The sequence below is a fragment of the Lissotriton vulgaris genome, unplaced genomic scaffold (genome assembly GCF_964263255.1).
Source record: "Lissotriton vulgaris unplaced genomic scaffold, aLisVul1.2 SCAFFOLD_275, whole genome shotgun sequence".
NCBI lineage: Eukaryota > Metazoa > Chordata > Amphibia > Caudata > Salamandridae > Lissotriton > Lissotriton vulgaris.
In genome coordinates, this window is record NW_028252092.1 from 384366 (window position 1) to 408826 (window position 24461).

At 47.7% G+C, this 24461-nt stretch overlaps 1 protein-coding gene across 1 annotated transcript in view; it reads left to right on the forward strand.

Moving 5' to 3' along the window:
• LOC147662668 (E3 ubiquitin-protein ligase TRIM39-like) overlaps nt 1-24461 on the forward strand; it is an 81661-nt gene that overhangs the window by 29640 nt on the left and 27560 nt on the right. The window contains exons 2-4 of the mRNA XM_086950998.1: nt 9813-10057; nt 17752-17850; nt 20656-20886. Of these exons, the coding sequence (XP_086807124.1) occupies nt 9863-10057; nt 17752-17850; nt 20656-20886 (525 nt within the window). The 5' untranslated portion in view covers nt 9813-9862. The remainder of the gene's footprint in view (nt 1-9812; nt 10058-17751; nt 17851-20655; nt 20887-24461) is intronic.

Consider the following 24461-nt stretch of genomic DNA (forward strand, 5'->3'; position numbering starts at 1 on the left):
TGCACGGTCAGCGTCTTGTGGTCTTTTCAAGATGGCGTGCCCCATGCTTCCGGATGCCTCCACGGGTCTCAGCTCTGCAGGGACTGTGGATCGGGCTATAAGAAGGCAGGCAAGCTTGATCTCGCCGATCTCTGTCGCTCGAGTTCTGGCGGGAACTGCAACAAAGCAGATGTTGAGGTGCTGGATGGTGCCTGTTTGCACAGGGTGGTCACTCCTTGACCACAAGGGAGATTCTTCAGTCTTCTAAGTTGAGTAGAATGTCGAAGGGTCCAGAGTTTCATTTCAAATGTTTCATCAGGATAATCTCAGTGCGTTGGCACTGCTCCCATTCTTATACCAATCTAGGGAGCTGGATTACCTGCTAGGTCCCCTCCTATGGGTGGGACCCAGGAAGGGGGTGGATACACCCCTTTCCTTTGATCCAGGCCGCACTGGGACAGGGGCTGGTGTGCCCCAGAACCGGTTTGGCCGGATTATGCAAGGGGAAGCCTTGTGCTCCCCAGGCAGTGTCTGGTTTCGTTCAAACCTCCCTGCTACAATCCACTATCTCCTGTCTGGGGTGGTGTAACACCTCCCTGTGACAGGAAAGCCTTTGTCCAGGCCTCCTCTGTGGAGTTTCGGTCAGTAGCAGGAGGTCAGACTCGTGTTTGTGGCAGAAGCATCCATTTTGTGGATGTGAGGCTCTTTTAAAAATCAACTGCGTTTTAGTAAAGTAACATGTCTTCTCCCTCTTGAGGGGTGGAATGCTATCCCCGTCGACAGAACTGTCGAGGGGATAGTATTCCAAATCGTATGACACCTTACACGACATGTTTTGATAAAGCCAAACCAAAGTTGACATATAACCGCGAGGATTATAATGCACTTAATAGTATATAGTTTGGCATTTTCCCGGAACAGCTTAGGGAGTTGTTCCCGACAGCTGCAGACAGGCTCAGCTCATGCTAGAGTCCCATCTCACATTAAAGCCCGCACTCTGCCTCCAGGATTGATGAGGCCTTCCATAGGAGTGGCTCACAGGTTTATATGTGTCCAGATATAGGTTTAGATATAGGTATACTATATCTAAGCAAGGGGTGATTACACCAACTTGCCCCAGCTGAGTGATCAGCCAGTTGTGTCAATTTAAGAACCAGCCAGGGGTGGCAAAAGCTATGCTTCCGCCCCTGGTAGGCCTTGGTGGCACCTATGCCCTGAGCACCTATAGTGCATGGTACAGGGGCTGACAAGGAGTCCATTTTCCAATTGGGTTATGTACCTATAGTACATGTATGTGAATTTAGAGAGAGAACAGCAGGCTGGAGGTCTGATTAGCAGGCCCACAACCTCAGTAAGTCGAAAACCAGTGAAGCAAAAAGCAAAAATTGGGGTGACCATAGGATAGCAGACCCTACTCTCCTACACATGGCGACTACAACACCCAAACAAAAGAGACTACACATTCTACTCTTACCCACACAACTCATACAGCCGCATTGACTACATCCTCCTCATCTCCGCACCCTACACTCCTCTCATAGACCACACAGACATCGCTCCTAGAACAATATCAGACCACTCACTCATCAGTCTAACACTCCGCGGGCGCCACAATGAACAGACCAGCCGGAGGTGGAGGTTCAATAGCGACATACTTAGAAACGCGAATAACGTTGCAGAGATAGAAGATACCATACAAGAATACATAGCCTTCAATGACAGCCCAGACATGGACAGAGGCATCCTTTGGGACGCCCTGAAAGCCACAGTCAGGGGGAAAGTACTCCGCATCAAGTCTAGAATGAATAGGGAAAGGAACAAAAAAGTAACAGAGCTCGAAAGCCAGATAAAAGACCTAGAGAGAGGCTACAACATCGATCTAAAAGACAAAAACACTCTGACAGAACTAACCAGGAAAAAATATTAGCTCAACAAGATCCTAAGCGAAAGAGCTGGCCTGTTGATAAATAGATTCAAAGCCATTAACTTATTGTGAGAGTTTCGCTGACCCGACCCAACCCAAGATGGCGGCCGGATGGGTCTAAGCTGGAAGTGAGGTTGGCGTACCAGACGTATCAGGAGTGCAAGAGACAACAGCCACGTCTACATCCGGCCTGGGGATTCAAATGGCCGGCTACGCGGGGAAGGAGCGGCGTCTGCAGGAACCGAAATCCCGTGACGAGGACCCGGAAGCCAAGAACGAGGACGGAGAGGAAGACCGGAGACATACAGCGAATCGCCCGGAGGAGGAGGACAACGCGCAAAAGACCCCCGTCAACGCGAGCGAGACCGCTCCCCTGAGGGAAGCAGAGGAGGCGGGATCTCACGAGCCACGGTCACCAGGGACCATGGCAACAGGCAAGTGACGGGGAAGACTGGGTTCCCCCTTTTGTAAGGGTGGATTATTATTACAAGCTGGTATCCTTACAAACCTAAGACTCAATCATCTGGTCTGTAACTGGGAGGTCACCCGGTACATGGAAAAAAACGAACATTTAACCCCTAAGAGAGTAAATAAATCTTTCAAACCATACCCTTCGACTCGCTCTTACCTTCATACCACTAGGGACCGGGGCAGAGATCCCCACACTTATGTAAAGCGAACAGAGCAGGGAAAGCGCTAGCCTCTTACCTTAAGAGCAAACAGAGACAACACACTATCACAGCGATAACTGACACCAATAATACTTCACAAACGTCAAACAAATAGATTCTCAAAGTCTTCAAAAACTTCTATGAACTCCTGTACAAAGAAGACAAAAACCTCAAAGCAGACAATGGGGCCAGTCTCCTAGCCAAGCTAAACCTACCCAGATTAACAGAGTAGCAGAGAATGACATTAGAACATGACATTACAGGGTCAGAAATAGAGAGAGCAGTTGAAGGCCTTAAAGACAACAAGGCTCCCGTGCCGGATGGCTACACGGCGAGCTTCTACAAACAGTTCCTCCGCCTACTTAAGCCCACAATAAAGGAGGTGTTCACACACTGCTTCCACAGTGGGAAAACTGACCAGCTCAATGACAGAGGCCCATATAATAGTAATCCCAAAGGATGGGGAAGACCCACAATACCCACAAATCCTCCGCCCCATTTCACTAATCAATGTCGACTGTAAGATATATGCCAAGGTCCTTGCAGCGAGACTAAACGCACAACTCCCAACCTTAATCCACAACTCTCAGGCGGGCTACCTCAAACACCGGCTGTCCCAAGACAATACAAAACGTTTATGCCACCTAATAAATCCCGCCTCCTCCAACAGCACACAAGCAGTAATGATAGCACTCGATGCCGAGAAGGCGTTTGACAGAGTGTCGTGGCCTTTCCTTGACCAATGCATGCAGAGGTTTGTCCTAGGGAGAAACTACAGAAGAATGGTGATGGCATTATACAATGAACCAAAAGCCCGAGTGGTAGTAAATGGGTGCTCCTCAGAGACGCTACTCCTAGAAAGAGGCACCAGACAAGGGCGCCCGCTATCCCCGGCACTCTTCCTACTCTCCATAGAACCACTGCTGTGCATGATTTGGTCCAACCCAGAAATAAAAGGTATCCAGATCAGGGAAAACACGGTTAAGGTAGCAGCCTATGCAGACGACATACTCATAACTACAGAGAACCGAGGCACCTCAATAGCATACCCCTAATGACCACCATTGAGGAATTCACTCAGGTCTCGGGTTATAAACTCAATAGGGACAAATCAGAATGCAAACCCCTAAACGTACACACTACTAAAGCAGTACTAGGGAACTCCGGTTTAACATGGCAAAAAGGAGCTCTCAAATATCTTGCCATACACTTTGAGAGAGATCTCAAGGCGACACTGGACCACAATGAAAGGACATTTCCAAACAAAGTAAAAGAGAAGCTTGAAACGTGGTCACCGAAATTTGTCAACTGGTGGGGCAGAGTTGAATCAATAAAAATGATGATAGCACCCATGATTAACTACCTACTCAGTATGCTCTCACTAATAACCACAGAAGACTTCCACAAAAAACTAGACACACTGATAAACAAATTCCAATGGAAGGATAAAAAACCCAGGATAAGTCTCCAGAAACTAAAGCTGAACAGAAATCCAGGTGGACTTAACCTCACTAACTTCAAAACCTTCCAAACAGCTTGCCTAGCCAAACAAGGTCTGCACTGGCTATCGCCTGGACAGGATTACACACCGATTTGGCTAACACTAGAAAATGCTATGCTAAAAGGTCTAAACGCCCTAGTCCTACTGACAGCCAACAAACAACACGAAGCAAGCAACCCCATACTTAAAAACACCAGGGAACGCCCTTCTTAGAGTAGAAAAAAGAATGGAGAAAAGCATAAAAGGCACAAGATGGAAGTCTATCTGGTTCAACACAAAAATAAAATACAGAGACAAGATAATAGACATGGCCTCCTGGTACGAACGAGGCATCTCCACCCCGAATCAACTAGAAAAACTCAACACCCCTCTCACCTTCGACACCCTTAAACACCTTCACAACCTAGCAGACATAGAATTTTATAACTTTCTAAAAATAAGAGTGGCACTCACCAGAGCAGACCTGAACAGGGAAACCCCATCAATTCTACAATACTCAACCAACCTAAACAAAGTTGGCCACCAAACCTCGCACCTCTACAAACTGCTCAGCCCAACCGCAACAAAATTAAACGCTAAGACATTAGGGTACTGGGAGGACCAACAAAATAGGTGCATCAGTGAAAGGGGAAAAATCCGACTATGCTGGAACTGCCACAAAGAAAAAGGAAACCAAGCACCCCTTATCTTCCACTGCCCCAAGGTCAAAACACTCTGGAATAAAGTAAGAGATTTTATAAGTAGCACAATAGGGTTCCAAATCCAAACTGACTTTGCAGGAGTAGTGACTGCCTTCATGACTCACGAGACCCAATCTAGGGAAGACAGCGAGCTAATAGACATCCTATTCACAGCCGCAGTCAAAACAATCCTAACGAACTGGAAAGATACAGCGAAAGATACCTTCAAAAGCTAGTTCAACTGGATCACCTTCCTCAGAGGGGCAGACAACATAACATCAAAAGACACACCGAAAAAGGAGATGTGGAAATCCATGGCCAATTATCTGAGCTCACACAAACCACCTTAGCTAAAAGACAAAGACCGCTGCCCGCACATACTCCCGCCCCACACACATGATGAACCCCAGCAGGATGGCCTCTAGCTAGACACACCAACCACCCTGTCTGCTCCGCTTTATCTCTCCTTTCTGACTTTTCTCTTCCTCCCTTTGAGGGCAATATGCAAGGTCAAGATCCAGTTTGCCGAACCTCTCTCAATGTATATCTGTCAGCCGCACGAACAAGCAAGACGCCAATTGTAACCTCACGGGCGCACACCCGCACTGTTATTGCCTTCAATCTACCTGTACTGTACTTATAAGACTCTTCTAATAAAATCTGTTGAAAAAAAACCAAAACATTTCTAGCAGGCCAAAGCAAGTTCCTACCTCCCCCCTCGCCTCTTCAACGAAGCCCGGATTGGAAATGAAGGGGCAGATTTATGTTGGGAATGCGCCAAGTTTGCGTCACGCAACAGCGGCGTAAACGCGGCGCATCCCTACGACCCATTTACAACCTGACGCATCTAGGCGGATGCATCACGTTGTAAAGCTCTGCGCCACTTGTGGGTGTTCCGGCGCAGGGTGGGCGTTCCGGGACAGGTGCGCCTCACAAAAGTAGCTGAGTGAAATCTATAAGATTTCACTCAGTCACTTTCAGGCCAATGCTGCGTCAAAACCCTGCGCCTGCTTGAAGCAGGCGTAGGTCTTGACGCAGCATTGTAAAGATGGGGCACCCCCGAGCCTTGCTGGAGCTGCGTCGCGCTTGCGATGCAACTCCAGCAATGCGCCACCTTTACGGCACAGATGCGTCACGCATCTGAGCCGTTTTTGCCCCAAGGTGCGCCGCGTTGTAAATGCGGCGCACCATGGGTGGCGGAGCAGCGGCGCAAAATAACTGGCGCATCCCTGGGGATGCACCAGTTATCATAAATCTGCCCCGAAATGCATAGAGTTGACCCTTGTTCTGGTTGAGACTGCAGTGCTCATATGTACCTGTACTTTTTTCAGTTCCCTAACTCTTTTTGTGGGTGGGATCTTGTAATCCTATAGGCCCTCCTTACACGTCTGCTGGAGCGGTATCCGCAGATATTAATACCCCCCCACTGTACCCGCTTGAGACCCCGGCTCACAGTCCACCAAGTGCACTCCACAGCCAGTGAGACCACCTGCTGGTCTGATGACGCGTTGCCCCTGCTTAGAGCAGTGCAAACACCCAGCAGGAAAATCCCTGCAGTCCACAGGCAGTGAGTGACCGCATGTTCTGGGTGTGCTTCTTCTGGCCTGTTCTAGGGCTTTAGTCAACAGGAATGTTTCTTTCCTCAGAGTTGTGACTCCTACAAAACCAGAGACCCCTCCAAGCAGAGCTCAGGAGAGACATACCACATCAGAAACCCAACCTGAGGGCACAAGAGGGGGCAGGAAAGGGAGAGACAGCCCCTCCACCTGCCTCTGCCAGTGCACAGGAAAGGAAGCAAATTCACTCATCAACAACCTATTAGATGTGATTTTCATGGTGCTAAACTTTGTAGGCCCTTAAAACATGCAGAACAAATGCACACGCATCCATCTCTCTCTAAAACAGCAATATATTGTGACTTCCATTCCCTCTGCCGGTCATTGCTGCTCTGTGGCTTCTTTTCCTTCTAAACCAGATGAATCTGTTCCTGGGTCAAGAGTGCACGGTGTGTCGGCAGAAGTAAATGCTTGTATTGTTTACTAGCAGCCCGTCCCGACGTTGTCCGGGTATGAATTGCTGCCGGCCAGTAGTATATTGTTTTGTTGGATTTTGTTTTGATAGCATTTCTAATCTGTGACAGGCCTGTGAAACGCTCCGATTCACAGTGCCCTGCTGATGCACTTAAAAGTGCGCGTTCAGTAGTGTGTGAACTCGAGTTTCCCTACTTTATTTTCCTTGCAATATTATATATTGCAAACTCAACAACATGGCATGAGCACAATTTACATTACAGAAGAACACATTCATTTGTGGTAGGCACGGGGAGACAAAGCGATTTGCCTGGAATCACAGGATGTTGAGCTGATGCCGAATTTTCGAACGTAGCTCCCCAGCTCTAAAGTTCGCAATTCTAGAACTTGTGGCAGGAGGTGTGTCTAAAAGTGTATGTCGGTGCTGGCCATCAGTGAGAGAGACCTGTGCATTTTTCAAATCGGTGGTAAAAAATATGAGTATGTTGCTGGAGATGTGGGCAGCCGTGCCACCAATGTACTTACCGGGGGAGGGTAAACACCCATTATACCGCAACTTTCTTTCCGCATACCATGACTCCGCATACTTTCATTCCAAAAGTACCATGACTCCGCAATGCCATTATAATGCATGGCATTACATTTTATATGCTTTTACCCCGCATACATTTACAAAGAAATTTGTTGTAAATGCATGAATGGTAAAAGCATGTTTTTAAAAAATGTTTGGATAAGGCAAGTATGGGTATAGGGGTATATGTTTTGGGGTACTGAGGTATATGGTTTGGGGTGTTTCGGTATTTTAATGGTTCAGATATAGTTTTGGGTTATGGGGCACAGGGGTATTTTTAGGGTTCAGGGCTAGGTTTGGGTTTTGGGGTATAGGGGTATTTTTAGGGTTCAGGGGTAGGTTTGGGTTTTGGGGTACAGGGGTATTTTAAGGGTTCAGGGCTAGGTTTGGGTTTTGGGGTACAGGGGTATTTTTAGGGTTCAGGGCTAGGTTTGGTTTTGGGATACAGGGGTATTTTAAGGTTCTGGGCTAGGTTTGAGTTTTGGGATACAGGGGTATTTTTAGGGTTATGGGGTAGGTTTGGGTTTTGGGGTATAGGGGTATTTTAAGGGTTATGGGCTAGGTTTGGGTTTTGGGGTACAGGGGTATTTTAGGGTTCAGGGGTAGGTTTGGGTTTTGGGGTACAGGGGTATTTTTAGAGTTCAGGGGTATGTTTGGGTTTTGAGGTACAGGGGTATTTATAGGGTTCAGGGCTATGTTTTGGTTTTGGGGTACAGGGGTATTTTTAGGGTTTAGGGATAGGTTTGGGTTTTGGGGTACAGGGTATATTTATAGGGTTAAGATGGGTTAGTGTTTAAGGGTGTTGGGGTATTTTATAGAGTAAGGGTGGGTTATGATTATGGGGTGCAGGGGTATTTAAAGTAGGGGTGGGCGGAATTGGCCCGAACTTGGTACAATAAATCCGCAATATTTCGTTCCGTCAGATTTCAATTCTTAAAACAGAAACCTCATATATTCAAGGTAAAATAACAAGTATTTCTACATGCTAAAATGCATATAGTCATTTCACAAAAGTGAAATTAGCTTCCAGCAAGCAGTGAGAGAGGTGATGATTTTGAGATCAAGCCCCTGCAAACCATTATGGGACGAGATTAGCAGTGGGAAGTGAATATTATAGTATCTAAATAATTCTACAAAGAGCTGCAGTTCACCTTGTTCTCCCCAGTTGTCCCCAAGAGGCAAATGCAATAGCATTTAAAATATTATACATCAAGCTGCAGTTCACCTCATGGTCCCTAGATGTCCCTGATGAGGCAAATGTAATAGCATTTAAAATATTATACATCAAGCTGCAGTCCACCTCGTCGCCCCTAGATGTCCCTGATGAGGCAAATGCAATAGCATTTAAAATATTACACATCAAGCTGCAGTTCACCTCATGTCTCTAGATGTCCCTAATGATGCAAATGCAATAGCATTTAAAATATTATATATCAAGCTGCAGTTCACCTGGCCGTCCCTAGATGTCCCTCTTGAGGCAAATGCAATCACATTTAAAATATTACACATCAAGCTGCAGTTCACCTCATGTCCCTAGATGTCCCTGATGATGCAAATGCAATAGCATTTCAAATATTATACATCAAGCTGCAGTTCACCTCGTCGTCCCAAGATGTCCCTGATGAGTAAAATTCAAAAACATTGAAACCCTTTCATGAATGCTAAAAATTATGCTAAGCTTATCCCATAATGCTTTGCAGGGCCTTTTAGTTGTATTTTTGTCCATAACTGTGCTTGGGGTGGTTCTAAGAGAATGGGACCACCAATGAATTACTATTTAAAGGGAGCAGGAATGTATAGAACCTGGGAAGAAAAAACAACAATCGTGATGGAATGCCCCCAGCGATTATCACGCCCCCAGCACACACCCACAGCACAATGCAGACACGCCCACAAGGGACTACTTTGCTGGCACGGTTCTTTTACATTTTAAATGTATATGGTGGGCGTCTGCATAGCCTATGTCCTTCTGCTGCAACTGCCCTTTCCAACGCTCTATTGGGTGTTGTGATTGGTGCTGTGGTTCCCGAGTTTACCTGGCCAAAAGGTGCAAGTTCTCTCTTTATAATAGTAGTATAGATTATCCAAAGCTTCCTCAACGTGATACACACAGGAAGGAAGCTGTGCAAAGAAATGAATTGATACAATGTACCCTAAAGTTGTCATTTAACTTCTGGTGAAAAGATGCCATAAATAATGAATGCTCGCAGAATCTTCACGTGTGTTTGTATTTTAACACTACAAGTGTCCAGACAAAAACCAAGAGAAATGCTGCCTCCTAAAGCTGCTGCTGATGCTTTGTTATGTAAGTCACATGTTTCTCTGTATTGCATTGTAAATGGATTTGCATTTGTCGCCATGAACCCCTCTTTTGCCAGAGTTCCTTCGGCGCCCTGTTTGTTAGGGCTTTTCTTTTTGGTGCATTTGCTCATGTTTTTCTCTTGGGCTCTTTCTAGATCACTCGGCACATTGGCTGCAGAGTTCCTATAAAAGCCATTTTGCTTTTATGGCGGACGCAGGGAACAACAACAGCAATGCTTGCTCAGTGAGCAGAAACGAGCTCGGCTCAGGACTTGGGAAGGAGGTGGGTGATGTCGCGGAAGGTGGTCCCCTGACTGCATCACGTGACATGGGTCCGGTGCCACAAGATCACACATCTCACAGCGCGCTTCCCTCCTCAGAAGATGTCCTGGAAGAGAAGGTATGTTGGTTAACCACCCATGGGTCCATGCCTCTTACAGGGCATGCATTACCTTCTGTTTTACCACAGAGGGTAGGGGTGACATTTAATTTTCTATTGATGTCAAACTTGACCACAGTGAACTCTCCATGCCACTGGAGTCAAGCTGTCCTGGCTGATGAGGGCTGAAAGCCCCAAACCGGTCCTAGTATGCTGGTTTCTGGTCCAGGGAGGACCTGGCCTGCCAGTTCGGTCTGGACTGTTCCCATGAGGCACAAGGTCAAGACTGATTTGCATATTGCTGGGTCCAAACTGGAATGGCATGGTGAGCAAAAAAACGATGGATTTAGGCCCAGATCTCTGTACTGGGGTGAATGTATGACATTGTTCTGCATTCTGTCCATCGACAGTTGTTTTTGCATTTGTCACCCCGAGTGGGACGGGTATGCTCTCCATGCCACTGAAATCCTACTATCCTGGCTGATGAGAGCTGAAAGCCTGAAACTTGTCCTTATGTATATAAATATTAGGTGCACGGGGCATCGAGTTGTGATCTACTCTGTTTTATGCATCTATACTCCTTGCATAATGTTAGAAATGGGGTCTCTAGTTTGAGTGGTTTGCACTCTGTCCAAATAGGGACCCCCACTCTAGTCAGCGTAAAGGGATTACACACCTAAGATCAACCCTGCTCACCCCTTAATATCTTAGCATGAGAAGTCAGATTTATCTCAGAGGCAATGTGAGAAGGGTAGGAAAGTTTAGTCCATAGAAATCAATGGATGCGTCTGTTTAAGACAAAGTACCTTAAATGTATCAAAGATGAGACAAGGCGCAGGGGAGGATAAGCATAGAATAAGCAGGTGATGCATCTGTTCCATACTGCTACAGTGGAGGTGAGGCGTTGGTTCTATACCCACCTCCCTCCCTTGACTGAACTGTGACTGGGACATTACGCCTACCTTTCCACCGCCGCGCAGCAGAGCTAAACGCTGCAGCGGGATTACCTAGTTCTTCTCCGCCATCAGCGAGTGAGCCGGTCTTGTGGCCACGCCCACTCGCTCGAGGCCACGCCCCCTCCGCCTACATAAACCGAGCTGAATGCGAGCTCCGGGTAGATCTTACTCCTGAGGCACAGCCGGGAGCACTTAAAACAAGAAAGTTGTGCTTTGTATTTTGAACAATTTGTGTGTTTAGAATTGTTTTTAAAAACCCACCTCCCTCCCTTGACTGAACTGTGACTGGGACATTACGCCTACCTTTCCACCGCCGCGCAGCAGAGCTAAATGCTGCAGAGGGATCGCCTAGTTCTTCTCCGCCATCAGCGAGTGAGCCGGTCTTGTGGCCACGCCCACTCGCTCGAGGCCACGCCCCCTCCGCCTACATAAACCGAGCTGAATGCGAGCTCCGGTTAGATCTTACTCCTGAGGCACAGCCGGGAGCACTTAAAACGAGAAAGTTGCGCTTTGTATTTTTAACAATTTGTGTGTTTAGAATTGTTTTTAAAAACCCACCTCCCTCCCTTGACTGAACTGTGACTGGGACATTACGCCTACCTTTCCACCGCCGCGCAGCAGAGCTAAACGCTGCAGCGGGATCGCCTAGTTCTTCTCCACCATCAGCGAGTGAGCCGGTCTTGTGGCCACGCCCACTTGCCCGAGGCCACGCCCCCTCCGCCTACAAAAAAATGTGCACTTCACGTACGCGCAGCGGACGGGCGCAGCGGGCGTGCCTAAGGCAAGCCCGTGTGGGCCCGTCCGGGCCCAGCCGGACCCAGGCCTAGGGACTCTGCCCGTTTCACCAAATGACCGTTTGGTATATACAAGTGACATGCTCCGGGCTCTCCACCCGGAAAAAAATCAGGAGTGTCGCTACATCTACGTAGAAGGTAAACCCTTCTACCAACTGTGAACGCTGTAACCCAGTCGCTATGACCACTGGCAATCCTGGACTACAGATGGGCCTTCTTAATTGTCGGTCCCTCCCTAAGCATGCTCACGAAACTAACTTGCTGATACAGGACCAAGGTTTGGACGTGCTGTTTCTTACAGAAACCTGGCTCTCTGTTTGGTCAGATTCTGATATTGTCAACGCCCTACCCCCAGGATACCTCATTCAAACTCTTCATAGACCTTGGGGCAGAGGAGGTGGCCTTGCGATAATCCACAGAGAACACCTTGCCTGTAGAACCAGTAATTCCAACATTGAAGACTGTGAAAGCTGCCACTTCGCTCTTCAAACATCCCCGGCACACTCCCTCTCAGGGCTGCTGATCTACCGCCCCCCGGGAACACCAGGGAAATTCCTTAATGCTCTTGTTGACACTGTGTCACAGATAGCTACCTCCTCCCCCAACTTCCTCCTCGTGGGCGACCTCAATCTCCACCTATCAGACCCTACAGATCTAACAGCGTCTGATCTCCTTCTTGACCTTATGTCATTTAACATTCGGCTAGTCAATACAGGACCTACCCACGACAAGGGGCACCTTCTGGATCCTGTCCTTACCAACATCACGGACATCACCACTGGCCCCCCCCCCTTCCACTTCCCTGGACAGACCACTTCTTAATCCCCATCTCTTGGTATTTCTTCATATCACCCACCCAACACCCCAAAACCCGGGTCACTGACCGGCGCTGGCACAAACTTGTACCAGGCGAATGGACCACCATTCTTACGAATTCTATCCCTGCCTTCTCCACCGATCCAGTCAACGCCGATAAACAGTTCAACTCTTGGCTTACATCCTCTTTGGACAAACTCCTTCCCAAAACTACCACCCTCAAGCATACCAAAAGAGTGAGCCCTGCCCCTTGGTACACTCCGGAGCTCAATCTTTTACGAAAGGAATGTAAAAGAACGGAGCGCTCCTGGAGGAAGGATAAGTCAACTGTCAAGAAGGATGCCTACCAAACCTCATTACAAAATTACAAGACCGCTCTTCGTAAGACTAAAAGTATATTCTTCCAAGAAAGGATAGAAAACTCCTCTTGCTCCAGCAAGGAATCTTTTACTATTTTAAAAGAACTTCTAAAGGTCCCAGACTCTGGACTTAGAACTCCACCAGACCCCAAAGCAGATGAGGAAAAATGCCGTAAACTGGCCAACTTCTTCGAGGAGAAGATCCAGAAAATCCTTGCCTCCATCCCATCCACCAACTTGAGCGAGGAAAAAGAAATCAACACTACTCCCACTTCTCCCCGTCTAACTTCCTGGGGATCAGTGACTGTCGAAGAGGTCGAAAGCACGCTAGACACCATCAAAAGCCGATCTCCTAGGGACCCCGCTCCGCTACGCATCCTTAAGAAAGTAGCACCTACCATCTTCCCCCCCCTCATTGACGCCTCACTGCAACAGGGAGTTGTCCCCTCCAGCTGGAAGGCGGCGGTTGTCAAGGCGCTATTGAAAAAGCCCTCCCTGGATCCCTCGAACTTGGCCAACTACAGGCCAATCTCCCTTCTCCCCGGAACCAGTAAGATTGCTGAAAAGCTTGTGAACAAAAAACTCACAATATTTGGAAATCAACAATCTGCTTAAAAGCTCGCAGACTGGATTCCACCCAGGGCAGGGCACTGACATCGCCCTTCTCGCAGCGGTGGAGGAGGCCCGAGCACTTCTGGACGCGGGGGGATCAGTGGCAGTGATCCTCCTGGACCTCAGTGCGGCCTTCGACACCGTTAACCACCAGCTCCTTATTCACCGACTCAGGAATATCGGTGTGGAGGGAACCGCGCTGACCTGGCTCACTTCTTTCCTGGGCCAACGCTCTTTTCAGATCTGGGAGAATGACACCCGCTCCCCCGAAACACCCCTCCAATGCGGCGTGCCTCAGGGCTCTTCCCTGAGCCCGACATTATTCAATGTCTACATGTCCCCATTGGAGGAGTTTGTCAACCCGTTTGGAGTGAGTATCGTCAGCTACGCCGATGACACTCAATTAGTGGTGTCCTTATCTCACCCAAGTCAAGAACCAGCGGACTTATACAACTGTCTGACGCAATTACAAGGATGGATGAACAGCTCATCTTTGAAACTTAACGGTTCAAAGACAGACATTCTCCTCCTTGGCCAGAAGGTGATATCCCTTTCACAGAACATCTGGCCCCCCTGTCTGGGTGCGCCTCCTGACCCGAAGTCCGAGATTAAAAGCCTGGGTATTTGGCTTGAAAAAGATCTGTCTTTCAAGACACAAGCCAAAAAAGTGGCTGGGACGTGCTTTGGACTCCTTAAGTCGATCAGGAAGATTCTGCCTCTACTTCCTCATACCTCCCAAAAACTGTTAATCAAGGCCTTATTTTATCAAGGTTGGATTACAGTAACACCGTCTATCTAGGCGCCCCTGAGGCAACCTTGAACAAATTACAATTGATCCAGAATTCTGCGGCCCGGATTCTCACCAATACCCCTGCCAGAGCTTCGGCCAAACCAGCCTTGAAGCTCCTCCACTGGCTCCCAGTGAGAGAACGAGTGAAGTTCAAGGCCCTATGTCTGGCTCACAGACTTCTACAAGACAAAGGCCCCCCTATTTTAAGAAAATTTATCAGACCCTACAAAGCCCCAAGATCCTTACGATACGATCAGGAATATCTTATCACATCCCTAGAGTTAAGAAGGCGCGTACGGGTGGAAGGCGCTTCTCTGTCCACACTGCCTGCCTTTGGAACTCGTTACCCCGCGACCTTAGAACAGAACCAGACTATCTCCGATTCAGGAAGCGGTTGAAAACTCACCTCTTTCCCTAATTCGACTCCCCCCCCCTTACCCCACTGACCCTTAGATGTATGGATCTTAGCGCTGGGATACTTACGGGTGACTACGCGCTTTATAAAATGTAATAATAATAATAATAATAATACCGCTACAATGGAAGTGAGGCTTCGGTTCCTTACTTCTAGTCAGGGGAAGTGATATGTCATTTGCAGACACGAGTCATTGGTTCCTTACAACTGTGTGGTGCCGATGAAGAAATCAGTGCCCAGAGAAGATGCGTCGAAAATCCAGTCACAATGCGTCGATACCCCAGGGGCCAAGCGGGCGCTGCATCAGAGCAGTGCGTCAAGTACGTTGGTGAAGCGGTGCTCAAAACTCATGCACAGTCAGGTCAATACAGCAAAGCAAACAGCAAAGTGTCAATCCCTCCTGACACCTTATCCAGCTCCTATTCCTGGAAGAATGTCCTCAACTCCGAAGAGTTCTGAGTACATGATATCAGAGGCCCAGGACTTATACCCATGTCAGCCTTCAAAGTAGGCAAACTTCAAAGGAAATTCTTTGTAGTGCACCAAACTCTTCCTTTCCCTGCTCTGGCTTCAGATACACTCCAAGGCACGACAACTGCTTTGTTTGAGGACAGGCACAGCCTTATTCAGCTGTCGGTGACAACTCCCCCGACCACTCTAACTCAGGAAGGCCCATCAGCCGGGTAAAGGGCCATCAAGGTACCCAGAGCACATCTCAGCTCCCTTTGTGTGACTGTCTAGAGTGAATGCACAAACAGCCCAACGGTCATCCTAACACAGATGTGTATTCAGCAGACAGGCAGAGACAAATAATGGTTAAAGTAGGGAAATGCCAACTTTATAAAAGTGGCATTTTCAGGCCTGCAATTTACAAACCAACTAACAGATATATTTTTAAATTGAGTCCATAGTCTTCAAAGTCCAATTTTCCATAAGCTCCCAATTGGAACGTATATTTGCAAATGCTCTAATGCTAATTTATGGGAGAGATACGCCTTGCTTTAGTGAAAAAATGGGATCAGCAGCATTTTACCTCCAGGACATGTAAAATACAGCAGTACATGTCCAACTCTTTAAATACACTGGACCCTGCCTACGGGGCTACCTAGGGCTTACCTTAGGGGTACCTTACATGTACTGAAAGGGAAGGTTAGGGACAGGCAAGTGCGTGAACTTGGGAGGTCTAAATGGACATTTAAACCTGCACACACAGACACTACAGTGGCAGGTCTGAGACATGTTTAAAGGGCTACTCATGTGGGTGGTTTTTGGGGGAAAGAGAGTATGATTTCCAGTTTAGTATACGTATTATTTTAAGGTTGAATCCTGTAATCATTGATTCCAATTGTCACTCAAATGATGAGGTCGCTCCAGTTTTTAGAAAAAATTGAATTTTATTGGTGCAGAATTGAACATTGACAGCCGACACGTGTTTCGCCCTCTGTGGCGGTTTGCGCCAGGGCTTTCTCAAGGCTGTAAAGAGAAAATGTGTGTTTAAGAGAGAGGCAGTAATTGAAGATGGTGACCCCAAAAAAGAGTCAGTTAAGTGCAGGAAAAAGCCCGAAAAGTGCAAAAGAAGTAATTAAGAGGTAGGACCAACAGAGCAAAGCCAGTTCTGTTTTAGTGATGGTGTAAATTATACTGAAAGTCCAGAGACAAGTGCAAATTATGGCTAAGGGAGTGAGGTTTAAAGGAGCAACAGTATTTATCAGAATTCATTAATCGTAGAAGAGTGGCGTATTTGTTTGGTCTTTAGGAAATTAGAGAAAAGGGAGAAGAAGAAAAAAAAAACAGGACGAAAGAGAACAATAAGATAATGAAACACCCAGAGCCAATAGTGTATACAATACACCATATGTGTTTTTCAAAAAGAAGTATAATACCTAGATTCAATTTCTTTTTTGCATTCTGTTAGGTTCTCTAGTATACATCATTTCGAATATGTGATAAAATAGATTTCTGGAATATTTCAATCTGTAAAAAAATATATAATTTTCAAATTTTTCAACTTTTTGAAAAATGTAGGTTTTTTAGCATTACAATTTGTAAAAACATCATCATGACAACATATTCTGAGAATAGGTGATGTCAGACATTTAGTAGACATGCCGATTTAGACAAGATTTTCCAGAAACATTCATTTTTTGGCAAGGTTCAACATTCCATTTTATAACAGTCCTTTACATAGCAGTCTATTGACAGTGCATAACATATATGTTACTGGTCTGATTCTTGGTGTCAGAGAATAGTGTTGCCAATTCTCGTTGTTTTAATGGGCTTTACAAAGATTTTTTAAGATCCAACGTTTGGGCTTGGGTGTGTCGAAAAAAAGGTTTTTTTTTCTTGCTTACATTCCGACTATGTATACATTAGAATTATGATGGGAAAAAGTTTTTCACATTTTAAATGTTACTTTTGTGCACGGATATTTGGACTAAGCAATAAGTGTTGTAGGCCCCCTAGTAGCTTTTGCATTGCAGGCCCTTGGCACACACAGCGCGTTGTACTTGAGACTTATTAGTGAATCAAATTTGCCAGTCTTGGAGGAATCGATTATTATTACAATGTAGACAGGGAGCACATGCACTTTAGCACTGATCGGCAGTGGTAAAGTGCCCAGAGCCCTAAAACCAGCAAAAACAAAATGCAGCGCACCGTCAAAAACAGGAGGTCAGAAGCAAAAAGACAGGGGAAATCACACCAAAGATGCCAGGACTGTTACTGCCTTTGGGGGGAGTAATACTTTTAGGATCATATAAACTAGTTTATATGATCCTATCATAAGGCTGAAGGAAGTGAACAAAGCAGGGGGAGGGATGGAGAGCTGGAGGAAGGGGACGAATGACATGACAGAATCAGGGATGGGGAGGAGAAGCACCGATAACTGCAGGGGAGGGTGTGATTTGTGACCGCCACATCCGCCTCAACAGCACATGCCCCCTTGAATGCAATTGTGTTATTTTCTTTCCTTAGAAAACAATTGATGTCCATCTGAAAAACTTGAAAATAGATCTGATGGAGGAGCTGAAGGGATTCCAGGATGAGGAGAGTTTGCAAGCAGCAGAGCTAGAGGTGAGTGAGGCAATGTTTACTAATGTAGAAGGAGTATGGGAACTGAGTTCTGTGGCCTCGAGCATTGTGGGTGGAAATGTTAATTAATGTACATGTTAAGTAAGCGCCTGAACACAGAGGCTGCCTTCTTCTTTGCTCTCTGGCAAAGAAGGCTGCGCCTGGCTAACTTAGGGGTGTATTTGTTGATAACCCCTCGTCCTCTTTCCTTTTAACCCTGTCCTGGGAGACCATATAATGAATATGTGTGGCCCCCCAGAGCCAGTTTTAATCTATAAGAATGTTTCCTGCACCGTGTCCCTCACTTGGCCCATCTTAGGTACCTTCCAGAAGAGTTGTAGCCCACACCCAGGACCTTGCAGCCCTGGTGTGAAGAGGGAACCCTGTGATGAAGCACGTCACCTTTGGGCGACTGAGGGTTCTTGTCCTAAGAAGGGTCTTACCACTTCTTTTCCCATCTCTCCCTATGATTAGGGCTCACGTCTTCTCTGGCTCTGACGTTGGTAGAACAATACGAGTGGGGCCCCTATCTTTCTTACATTCATGATTCTCCGAGATTGTACTTCTAGTGAGTTTACATTTCGACAGGGACTAGTGCGGTCTCCTCTCTCTCTAGGGCCATTGATTGACAGGAGGAAGTCCTAATCAGATACACACACATTATGGGCGGTACGGCCAGTGTTCACCTGAGCAGCTATCAGCACCACTCCTCACCAGTGAATACAAGATTCACAATAACACAGCAGTTACTAAGAGTAACACCTGTAAGTGAATTGTACCCTCAGGGTTGACTAAATGATGTGTCAAGAAAAGACACATTGTGTGATGTGATGAACTGTTTCTGCTTGTATTACCCGGGCGAGGGTTGTACCTCATTAGTACCACTGTGACACCCAAATTCACAAACGAGCAAACCAAGGGGGACAGTCCATCTTTGTGAAGGGTCTTTCACTGTGCAACAGCTGATGTTGCTGGATCTTAGGTAACTTTTGATCTGCTTGAGTTAGAACTTTTTTGTTTAGGGTAAATGCGCAAATAATATACCAAATGATGGATTATGTGGCAAAACCATGTCTTTGCAGAAAATGCAGCACCCACAAAATCCCATAATTTCAGCAGGCCTGAGGAAATGTCGATGAGCCGTCTTGTACCTGTATGTATTGCATTGAAACAAGCCCCTGGCTAGACTAAGGTTTACCTCTCTTCTTAGTCATCTAGGGGCCTAGTCGCATAGGCATTTTTGACTAAGGAAATTGGAGTTCTCTTACGTAACCATAAATGCCTTTGTGAATTGGCTGAAAATCAGTGAAAATTAGAATAGTTTTTTTACAGTTTTACGTGGCGCAACTCCACTCAAAGTATGGGAGAGCTTTACTAAAGCATCAGTTACATTACACAAGGACACATTCATTTGTTTAGGCCCAGGGAGCTTGAGTGGTTTGTCAAGAACCGCAGGATGTTCATCCGATGCCAAGCGCGAGCCAGGTTCCCCTGTACCACAGTCGGCAGCTCCAGATGTAATACCATATCCTCTTATCATATACATTAATTAGGTAACATTCATGCACTTGTGGTGCAAATAGCAATCACTGCGCTCTCTTTGCACTTCTGCTAACAGGGAGTTGGACATTTCAGGGTTCACCGACTCCAGTAGAGCAGTGCTTTTTTGGTGTTACTTCCCATTCAAGGTTGGTTGACAATGCACTCCTAGAATAATGCAGCACCTCGCAAGCTGGGAGTGCGCCCGCCCCTGTGGCGCATCACTGAGTCCCCAACCAGGATCTGTACATCAGTCGCTTCTCAGAACTTCAAGCAGTGCCTTTTCAAGTAAACACTCTTCAACCGTGAGCGTGATCTTTCAAGAAGTGTAATTCATCGCTGTGATACCTTGAATTTCATCCATGGGTGCGTAGTTTCAACAACACCTCACTGGGTACCATCCATCAAGACAACTACGCTCCGCGCAAACCATGCTCCTCCAGACACCTACATTTAAGAAAGCCAGCTGGGGAGGAGGAAGCTTTGTACTGGGCACTGTGAGGCTATGGAACTTGCTCCAGCCAAACAACAAAAGCTACCCAACACTGCTCGGTTTCAGAAAACTATTAAAAACATGGCTGTTCTCAAACTAATGCACCACTTCCGGCTTTCTCCTCCCCAAAGCGCCTAGACGCTCCAGGGCAATTGTGCGCTATATAAATTCCAAAATGAAATCAAAACCAAATGTATTAAGGACCCCATGTAATCCCCCCCATTGATGCCTGATATTTAGTTATTCCAGTGCATATCGGGCTCTGCCCTTCTTCAGGGTTGATATTTTCTCAAGAAGCAGAGACAAAAAGAAACAAAACAGAATAGAGCACCTAGACCCTAAAGCACATGGTCAGAGTCCAATACCAGTCAGATGAGTAAATCCTGTTAGTGCATCATTGCACATAATCACCATGGCAACTTGTGAAGCAACCTAGGAAGAGCTGGGTTTTCGGTTAATGCTACACGGAGGAGTAAACTATGTATCTTATTTGTAATGATGCACTAACAGTATCCTATCTGACTGTTATTTGACTCTGGCCATGTGCTTTAGGATCTATGTGGGATGACTTCTTATTCCTATAAAAGCTTTTCTGAAGTGTTTTTCCCTGTGATATACCAATCTTTTCTTTTCCTTTCCTGTGTGTTGATTTCTGTGATCTATTAGGACGTGTTTGTATTAGTTCAAGACCCTCTTTTGCACCACAGTCAAGACCCATCACTGTGAGGTCCTTGACAGATGGCAGTGACTGTTCTCATTTTTGTTTGTATTTTAAGCTAAAAGTTCAGCACCAGAGAGACCGAATCATCTGTGAGTTTGAGGAACTTCGGCTGTACCTGGAGAAGGAGAAAATGCGTGTTTTGAGCAGACTGGAAAGGGAAAAAGAGGAGATTTTAAAGATGAGACTTGAGAAGGCGGTCCAGCTGAAGGAGAAGCGGTCCTCTGTCCAGAGGCTGATCACAGGGATGGAGGAGAAGCATCAGCAGCCCGGGGTGGACCTGGAGAAGGTAAGGGAAGGGACTTTACATCTTCATCGCACAAAAGATGTGCACCGTAATCGGGGGCATGCTCGGTGGTGCAGGATGGGTTTACAGGGGATTAGGGATACACTAGGTGGTGCAGGATGGAGTTCACAGGGAATCGGGGAGCATGCTTAGTGGTGCAGGATGGGGTTGACAGGGGGTTGAGGGGCACGCTTGGTTGTGCAGGATGGGAAGAGGTGTGGCGTAGTGGCCAGGGTGACTGACTCCGGAACCTCGGGGCTCACGGTTCGATCTCCGGTGGCAGATTAGCCCGGCACCATGTGACTCTGGGCAATAGCAGGCTTAATCTTCCCGACGGCCCCCAGTGCCTAGAGACCCTTAAGGGTGATTGTTCGCGCTTTACAAATGTGGATTATTATTATGGGGCTCACAGTGATTGGGGCACAATCTGTGGTACAAAATAGGGTTCATGGGATCGGGGAGCACGCTCATTGGTGCAGGATGGGGATTGGGGAGCACGCTCAGTGGTGCAGGGTGGGGTCCATTGGGGATTGAGGGGCACCCTTGGTTGTGCAGGATGGGGTTCACAGGGGATCGGGGCACGCTCAGTGGTGCAGGATGGGATTCTCTGGGATTGATGGGCATGCTCGGTGGTGCAGGGTGGGATTCTCTGGAATTGATGGGCATGCTCGGTGGTGCAGGGTGGGTTTGCAGGGGATCGGGGGCTCTCTAGGTGGTTCAGGATAGGGTTCACGGGGATCGGGGACACGCTCGGTGGTGCATGATGGGATCACAGGGATTGGGGGGACCATCAGTGGTACAGGATGGGGTTCATGGGGAGCACGTTTGGTGGGGCAGGATGAGGTTCATGGAAATCGGGAAGCATGCTTGGTTTTGCAGGATGGGGTTCACCGGGATCAGGGGCACGCTCAGTGGTGCAGGATGGGGTGCTCGGGGATTGATGCACACGCTCAGTGGTGCAGGATGGGATTCTCTGGAATTGATGGGCACGCTCTGTGCTGCAAGATGGGATTCTCTGGGATTGATGGGCATGCTCAGTGGTGCAGGAGGGGATTCTCTGGAATTGATGGGCATGCTCGGTGGTGCAGGGTGGGATTCTCTGGAATTGATGGGCACGCTCTGTGCTGCAAGATGGGATTCTCTGGGATTGATGGGCATGCTCGGTGGTGCAGGGTGGGATTCTCTGGAATTGATGGGCATGCTCGGTGGTACAGAGTGGGTTTGCAGGGGATCGGGGGCTCTCTAGGTGGTTCAGGATAGGGTTCACAGGGATCGGGGACATGCTCGGTGGTGCAGGATGGGATCACAGGGATTGGGGGGACCATCGGTGGTACAGGATGGGGTTCATAGGGAGCACGTTTGGTGGGGCAGGATGAGGTTCATGGGAATCGGGAAGCAGGCTTGGTTTTGCAGGATGGGGTTCACAGGGAATCAGGGGCACACTCAGTGGTGCAGAATGGGGTTCACCGGGATCAGGGTACACTCTGTGGTGCAGGATGGGGTTCACAGGGGATCGGGGGCATACTCAGTGGTGCAGGATCGGATTCACAGGGGATCGGGCATGCTCTCTGGTGCAGGATTGGATTCACAGGGATCAGGGGCAGGCTCCGTGGTGCAAGATGGTATTCTCGGGATCAGGGGCACGCTCAGTGGTGCAGGATGGGGTTCACATGGGATCGGGGGCACACTTGGTGATGCAGGATGGGGTTCACGGGGATCCGGAGCAAGCTCTATGGTGCAGGGTGGGGTTCACAATGGATCAGGGGCACGCTCAGTGGTGCAGGATGGGGTTGTCGGGGATCGATGAGCACGCTTGGTGGTGCAGGGTGGGTTTACAGGGGATCAGGGACTCTCTAGGTGGTGCAGGATGGAGTTCACCGGGATTGGGGGCAGGCTCGTGGGGCAGGATGGGGTTCACGGGGGATTGGGAGCACGCACAGTGGTGAAGGATGGGTCCCGTGCGGGTCAGGGGGATCTCTCGGTGGTGCAGGATGGGGGTTAAGCGTTCCAGTGCAAGCAAGGAAAGCTACCTGACTGCTGTTTGAATATTAAAATAAAGTGCTGCTCAGTGGGTTCCTCAAGATTCTGCCCCCGGTGCCACTTCACCTTCTGCACAAGTGAACACACTGTTGTAGATGCCACATAAATATAGAAAGAGAGGGCAGTGGGGAACAATGTGATGGTGTCTCCACTGCTGACTTGGGAACCGTAAGCCTCTGCCGGTGTCCCCTGATCCTTCATATAGCAAGTATACTTCCCACCTCCCCGCTCCCCCCCATCCCCCACCCATGGCAGGGTATGAGTAGTAGAAGTAGTAGTGAAATAGGGTTAATTTAAACCAGTAGTTTGTTAAACTTTACATACAATACATTATATTAGAAGGCTCCTTTTAAAATGACTCAGGAGCTGTAATCACTCTGCCCTATTATCTACTAAGGACTTATAGGATAGGTCATGCCAATTGTAAGTGTACCCTGATACATAGTGCACCATAATACAAAAGAAAAGGGTGCATTGGGCACCCAGGATGACTTGGCAACACTCTATATTGTCTTTTGTTGAAATTGTACATGGACTTGTTTGACCAAAGTTTTAAGGTGTTTGGCTATATTTCTCTAGATTTAAACTTAAGGTTACTGGGTTATTATTTGATGGGATATGAATGTGAATATTATAGACTTAGGTTTTGGGCTAATTAGACTATGGACCCAATTCATTATAAAAGCTGTAACTCTGCACCCTTAAAAGTACACCTACATATGGGTGCACATTTACTACTTTTGAGAATTCACAAATCATCCCTTTTGTTTGTCTGGATAACTAGTCTGAGTTTAGTCTGAAGAGGTCTGCGAGGAAATCATTGGGGGTGCTGGTTTTAAGAGATTCAGGTCCAGTCCTTCTCACCCAGGCAAGAGGGCAGAAGGCAGCAGCCCTTCATAGCAGCAGTCCAGCAGAGTGGCAGTCCTCAAAGCAGCACAGCAGTCCTTCATTGCAGAGTATTCAATCAATCAATCAATCAATCAGAGTACTTTTAAAGCGCACTACTTACCCGTGAGGGTCTCAAGGCGCTGAGGGGAGGGGGGTGCTGCTACTGCTCGAAGAGCCAGGTCTTGAGGAGTCTTCTGAAGGCGAGTAGGTCTTGGGTCTGCCGTATGTGGGTACGGAGGGTGTTCCAGGTCTTGGCAGCTAGGTAGGAGAAGGATCTGCCGCCGGAGGTCGTTCGTTGGATGCGGGGACAGCAGCGAGGGCGAGGCTGGTGGAGCGGAGCTGGCGGTGGGGGTGTAGAAGCCGAGTCTGCTGTTCAGGTAGGGTGGTCCGGCTTTGTGGAGTGCTTTGTGTGCATGGGTGAGGAGCTTGAAGGTGATCCTCTTGTCGACGGGGAGCCAGTGTAGGTCTCTCAGGTGGGGGGTGATGTGGCTGCAGTGGGGGGCGTTGACGATCAGTCGGGCGGAGTCGTTTTGGATGCGTTGTAGTCGTCGTAGGTGTTTGGCTGGGATTCCTGCGTAGAGTGCGTTGCCGTAGTCCAGTCTTGTGCTGACGATGGCCTGTGTCACCTTTCTTCTTGTTTCGGTCGGGAT